Source organism: Etheostoma spectabile, chromosome 13 (assembly GCF_008692095.1).
Source record: "Etheostoma spectabile isolate EspeVRDwgs_2016 chromosome 13, UIUC_Espe_1.0, whole genome shotgun sequence".
In the NCBI taxonomy this organism is placed as follows: domain Eukaryota; kingdom Metazoa; phylum Chordata; class Actinopteri; order Perciformes; family Percidae; genus Etheostoma; species Etheostoma spectabile.
Genome location: NC_045745.1, coordinates 22645701 through 22652485, shown reverse-complemented (window position 1 = coordinate 22652485; position 6785 = coordinate 22645701). Strand labels below are relative to the sequence as shown.

Here is a 6785-nt window from a genome sequence, read left to right as displayed (position 1 = left end):
TAAATAATCATCAGTAATGTGGATATAATGGGTAAAGGCAAATAATAGAAAAGTTCTGCAGTCATTCAAGGTAAATTCAGAAAATGAGACTTAACTGTAATGCAGCATTTAAAACCAGGAAAAAACAACACTTGTGCCGTATTACCATCCAAAGTCTAAGACGATATATTGTCTCATATCACAATATCGATGTAATATTAATATATTTCCCTGCCCTAATAGGAGAAGCAAACACTGGAGCTCACAGTGTTTCTTGATTGGAAGGGCTTTTGGGGTTCCTCTGTGTTTTTTTTTTTCATATTGTGTGAGTCTTCTCACATTTTGCTCTTTGATTTTTGGGTTACTCTGCAACCTACATATGTGCACATGAAGATAGTTAGGAAGGGAAATCCCTCTTCCCCCTACATATAACACAGTAAGCATAATCATGCCTGCCTGCATCCACAAGCTGGAGCTTATTTTCCGCACTCGTTCAAAGACAGAACATCAGAGTGTTCCTTTTTTATACCAGCTTTCTCTCAACATTTGTGGGGAGGCCCGAAAAGGAGCACATTAAAAACAAAAGACACGCTGTGCTTATACAGATGCTAATTTTGTGTAGTGTGCTGACGGTGGACGCCTCACTCTTAACATGAGTGATAAATATGCATTACATGGACAAGTAGGCTATAATTTTGTTTTCTTTTCTCCACTATTATTATAACTTCCCATCCAGCCGCCTGCACTCCTCCTGCTCCATGCTCGGGCACAGGCTAAGGCTGTGTTGTGGATTATTTGATGTCCCTCCTCCTCCCACATGGAGAACCGAGTATCCAGCTTATTACATCATCCTCCTCCTGCGAAATATGACTACTCTGAGACATGGATCCGTGCCACTCTTTGGAGTTGCTGTTGCCCTGTGATTGCTCTGAGAGTAAACTACACAAGTTATTAGTGTCCACATGTAAAATGACTTTTTGGTGCAATATGGATGGTGAAATCATTTTTAGAAATTAAACCAATTGCCTGGATAACAAATCTTAATACAAATTTGTATAGATGTGCAGAGTCCCCAGAGGATTGATCCTAATGATTTTATTGATTCCTTGACTTTTGTTTTAGCGTCACCAACAGGTTGACATAAATAACTTTAAATGCAATAAATTTACATGCTACCAAAATGACATGGAATTTAAAGACTTAATTACTTTGGTGATCCTCTCACTTTTTATCTAGTGTCACCAGCAGGTCAAAGTTTTCCCTTTTTCAGTGAAACAGTTCGGGAGAGCAGTGTGGTGTTCTAAATGTCAGATTTAAATATATAGGTTAATTTATCTTACTAATTTGTTCAAATGGACACGACGGCTGGAAGAACACATTTTGTATTGTTGTAGACTAAAATACATTAAAGTTTTACAACTTATGTAACTATTAGCTTTACAGCTGTTAGATTCCCCTGGTTGTGTAGTGACAATATAGAAAGGGCCTGCTCCTTTAAGATACTAGACTCTCTAGAATCATGTCTTTAACACTAGTCTCTTTTACACTTACCTAGATCTGCTTACTACCATTTGTCCTTTGTCTGCATCAAGTTGCAATTAGTTCCTAACCTAGCAGTGTTTGTCCTCCGCTCTTCTCTCTCCTCCATCACCACAGAATCAGATAATAGGCCTACAATTAAAAGAAGTGAAAAGGTCCAGCTTACTCTTCTGCAGCCCACAGCCATGTATACCCACTGAATGACATGGGAATAGCAAAGGGGCTTAGCTGGAATGTGTGATAAGAGGTATAGGTGGAATGAGTTTCTTTCTTAACAGTATGATTTCCTGTGAAATGTGTGAAATACTGATGTTGTTTTTTTAAATCACACTGTGGCCTATTCCCTTTACAGTGGTCTTGACATGAATGACATTTTGTATACGACTCACACAAAGGGCAATACTTCTTGCTGCTGCCAAAAGCTCTGAGAGGATTTTTTTGGTTCTGTTTGCTTATTCCATTTACCTTCAGTATTAAGCCCATAACACCATACTCTGGCGAACACAAGATTGTTCAGGCTGTTTCACCAAACCAATTACTTCCACTGTGCACTGAGCATGTCAGATAAACCTGACAGAAAGAAATAAGACTTGGTTCTTTAAATTTATAATAGATCACATAAGAACCAACGCAAAGTTCTGCTTCAAGAGTTTCATTCCATACTTACCATGTATCTGTGATTAAAGCTTTTATTCTCTCCTCTACTGTTGAAAGGTTCCTCCTATCTTATTGGACAAGCAGTTCTCTGACTTCACCCCTGACATCACTCCCATCATCCTCGCTGCACACACCAACAACTATGAAATTATCAAGCTTCTGGTACAGAAAGGCGTGTCTATGCCACAGCCACATGAGGTGGGTATACTATTTGTATTTTCTGTTATTATCAGTGTAAAAACCCATTATCGCCAAAATGTCAAGAAGTGTTCTGGGAAACAACTAAACTATTGTGTGCAGACAGATTAAAGTTCACTTTTGACATTATATCCAGTGGGGTTTTAAAAGTGTTTTATCAGTCAATCAACATAATCCATATATAATCCAGATCATACAGAAGACACACAACTGGGTTTTTCCAATGCACTTACTGCATAAGGACAAAATCTCACTGATTCAGCCTTTAACATCTAAATAACATATCCGGCCATGACAGTACTTAGTTGACATAATGGTTACAGTGTTTTCATTGCAGCACCAAAATATGATGCTCTTAACACTAGGACATCTCTGTTTTTCCAAGATTATTTTTGTGGGCTTTTCTGCCTTTAATGGACAGGACAGCTAGGTAAGAAAGGGGGAAGACATGCAGGAAATCGTCACAAGTTGGACTCAAACCCTTGACCTCTGCATCAAGGCATAAACCTCTCAGTACATGAGCGTCAGCTCTACCAACTAAGCCAACCCAGCCACGGGAAGCCTCATTAAAATGTGCTCATGCTTTGTTTGATGATGCAGGTCCGCTGTAACTGTGTGGAGTGTGTGTCTAGTTCAGACGTGGACAGCCTGCGGCACTCACGCTCCCGCCTCAACATCTACAAAGCGCTGTCCAGTCCCTCTCTAATTGCGCTCTCCAGTGAGGACCCCTTCCTCACTGCGTTCAGGCTCAGCTGGGAGCTGCAGGAGCTTAGCAAGGTGAGGACCATTCTTTGGTAGGATTTGATTAGCTCTGTGTTTCATTAATTAACTTCTCTTTGCCCTTTCACAACACCATTATAGGACATTCAGTGGCCTGTCAATTTATTATCCCAGCATTAATATAAATTGCTTTTTGTAAATGTCATTTGTTTTTTAAAAAAAATACATGAAAAATGTCAGCTATCAAAACTCACAGAAGTATACACAAACTGGATCCTTGCCTGCTAAAGTTCATTATATTTCTAGATTAAATATAATAAAATCCAAAGTTCATTATTTTTTTTTAGTAAAGCTAAATGGCTAATAAATATAAGATATTATACATATTACGACTATTATGTGTTGCACAACAGGCAGTGTGCAATTTTGTTGGCTAGTGTCAGTCTCTGCATGCAATATGAGCATGTCAATGCAGAGTGATGCAACAGTCTGTGTCTGTGTACTTTATGAATGTGTGTATGAATGTACTGTATGTTTGCATGTAGTTGATTTTTTTTTTTAAACAACAACATATATTGTTGTTTTTTTTCAAGAAAAATGTCCTTATCTTATATACCCAGAGGCAAGGTCTGATTTAGAAACACCACTTTCAAGACATAACCTGGTGCGTAGCACAAAATTCTGGGCCCTCTAGAAAGGCATTCTCTATGGGCCCCTCCCAGCATCCACAGTTATTTATACTTGCATATTTTTGGGCCCTCCTCACATGAGGGTCCTGGGTACTCACTCCCATTTCAAGCCCCAGTCTGGCACCCCTGGAAATACCTGTACTCTGAGATTGTCCTTAATAAACTGTATATTGATTTAAATTTCAGCCGCCAGGTTCTTGCGTGTCTCTTGATGTTTAGCGGTATCTGTATTCTGTAAACACTCTTCCTAAGGTGGAGAATGAGTTCAAATCAGAGTATGAGGAGCTGTCTCAGCAGTGTAAACAGTTTGCCAAGGACCTCTTGGACCAGACAAGAAGCTCCAGAGAGCTGGAGATGATCCTCAACTACAGAGACGACACCAACTTATTGGAGGAGGAGGGCAACAACGACCTGGCAAGACTCAAACTAGCTATCAAGTACCACCAGAAAGAGGTATGCATGTTACATAATATTACTGCATAGTTACAGTACAAACCTGTGATTAAAGACTAATTTGTAGCTCTCTGACTGGTTCAGATGGCAAAGGCTTCAAAGGGAAAAGCAGTGTGAATGCCATAGTTTTGAATTAGTAGTTTATTTGATACTCACTCTGCCATTGTATCACAATTAAAACATAAGAACACAATAGTTTTCCAAGGACAAAACATGAAGGACACAGAAACAGCTGCATCTTTATTTTGGAGGCTGCAGTACTGCAAAGAAAGCCAGGATTATCATCCTCTTGGCCATCAACAAAATTATCTCACACACTCTACCTCTAGGTTAAGTGCACCACCTGCCCCCTCTTACCCTAGGTATTTAAATCTGACTGTAATAACACAGTTTTGGCCTTTAAAAGTGTGCAGCATATTAGAAATATCTCTTTTTTAGCCTTTGTCATTGGTTCTCCTCTAGTGTTCCTTTTCCTGTCCAGTATTGTTTGCTACTTCAACTACTGTACAGCTTGTTGTTAGATGTCAATGTCACATGCCCCAGGCAACATTTGCTACATGCCAATTCTGTAGTTTTTGCTGCACCAAGCCATTGTCTTCTCACAGGTGTCACAGCCAGAACTTACAAACTGGTATGAGGATTTTGAATCTTTTTTTGATGGTGTCAGATGCTGGTTTGGATAGGATTGTATCTTTGGCAGCTCACACAGATGACATAGGCACAATTTGAGATCCATTACCAAAGCACTACATCTGCAATGTAATACTTGATTCCATGTTAAGGTTATCACTGCAGCTGCTGATTGAAGATGCTTACTACGTCAAATGGAACGTCAATAACACTTTAAATAACATGCCAAATCACACGTCAATAAGACGTTAATAGCCACTCAAAATGGTGTTATCCATTCAAGTCACATCAGTTATGTTAAAACTAGTGTGTATATTGAACCGTTTTATTCATGCAACTTTGTTAGACTTGAATTGCATTTTAAACACATTCTGAGGGAAAGGGTTCAGACCTCCACAGCAATATTCCTTTCAGTCCACTGATTTCATGGTATTGTTTCTATAGTATGATAAACAATCACAGAAGGCTTGTATCATGCGGACGCGCTAACAGTTTTGTTGTCTTTAAAAGAATTCTTCATGGGGGTGGCAGAAACTATAGCTTTAAATGGGAGTGGTTGCTATATAAAACATCAGTATGGCTAATACTGAGTTCCTCTAAAATGCATTGTATTTTCCCTTTTACTCATGAGTAATACAATACATGTTTTAGAGTTCATATGCATACCAACTCATTTATAATTAGTTAGTTATGGCTTTAAACATTTAACAATTATTTACTTTCACTGCATATTTCCATGTTAAAAGCGTAGTGCTGTGGTTGAATATTCATTATTATTATTATTATTATTTTAAAGCTTTATTTATTTAGGAAAGGTTCACCGAGAGGAAGCCTCTCTTTTGCAGGAACACCCTGATCACATTCACACAGTTGCACACATTCATACTGGAAGCTGCACAGTACAACCACTGTCTGATCTGCTGGCCGCTGAGCAGCTCCACTGGAGCGGTTGGAGGTTAAGGGCACCTTGCTCAAGGGCACCTCAGTGGTGTTAATGAGGGAGGGACAAGCGCTGCTCTTTCACTCTTCTCCACCCAGATTTGATCCTGTCGGTCTTGGGATTGAACCAACGACCTCCCTAATTAAAAAATCATATGACTGATGCATGAGCTATGATTTTCTGTGTTTAATGGAATATGCGCAAAGCTCGATTTTAGCAAGTTATGGGATGGCTGATTGCTTCCTCAGGCAACGAGACAGGGGTTAAATAGATAATACACAGCAGAAAGGTTCTGCTGAATATAAAAGGTGAAGAAAAATGATGAGGAAGCAGACACATTATTCCCAGGAGCAACTTATAATTCATTCAGCTGTCTTTTGCTTGGAGCTCTGCCTGGTTGACAGAGCAGATGCACTTTTGGTGTCTCGATTAATGACGTTGCTGTTTCCTCGTTCATCTATCCAGTTGATGGAAAATTGGGTGTAGTGCAAGTACACAGGTGGACTTGATGATACAAAGTCCTTTGTCTTACCCAACTTTTTCTGTTGTTGGAAGTAAATCTCTCATTGCAAAGTGTAAACAATAATCTCCTCCTGCTGCATCTGTTCCATTCAACATACCCTCTCCATGGGGTGTTTTAATTATTCAGGAGATGTCCCAACATGCCCTTCTCCTGCATCCTATCTTTAATACCCTTCGATCGCACCAGGACTTTGATGGAGGACAGTGTCTCATGATGTGTGTTACAATCCACCCAGCTGCCCTTTTTAAGTGATAAACTTCCTGGCTACCATGACTGGTTAGCAGTCTTTTGAGGAAGTGTGTGTGTGTGTGTGTGTGTGTGTGTGTGTGTGTGTGTGTGAAAATCAATACAGCCTAGTATCGCTATATTTTTTTGTGGCAATACTGTATCGATACACAGATGCAAAGTATCAATCTAATATATATGTGTTGGTCAGTTTGTCTGCTTGACAATCTCA

General features: G+C 39.5%; 1 protein-coding gene across 1 annotated transcript in view; it reads left to right on the top strand.

Moving 5' to 3' along the window:
* The window catches only part of LOC116700352 (short transient receptor potential channel 4), a 24632-nt gene that overhangs the window by 6203 nt on the left and 11644 nt on the right, over positions 1-6785 (top strand). The window contains exons 4-6 of the mRNA XM_032533458.1: positions 2233-2373; positions 2974-3150; positions 4035-4235. Of these exons, the coding sequence (XP_032389349.1) occupies positions 2233-2373; positions 2974-3150; positions 4035-4235 (519 nt within the window). The remainder of the gene's footprint in view (positions 1-2232; positions 2374-2973; positions 3151-4034; positions 4236-6785) is intronic.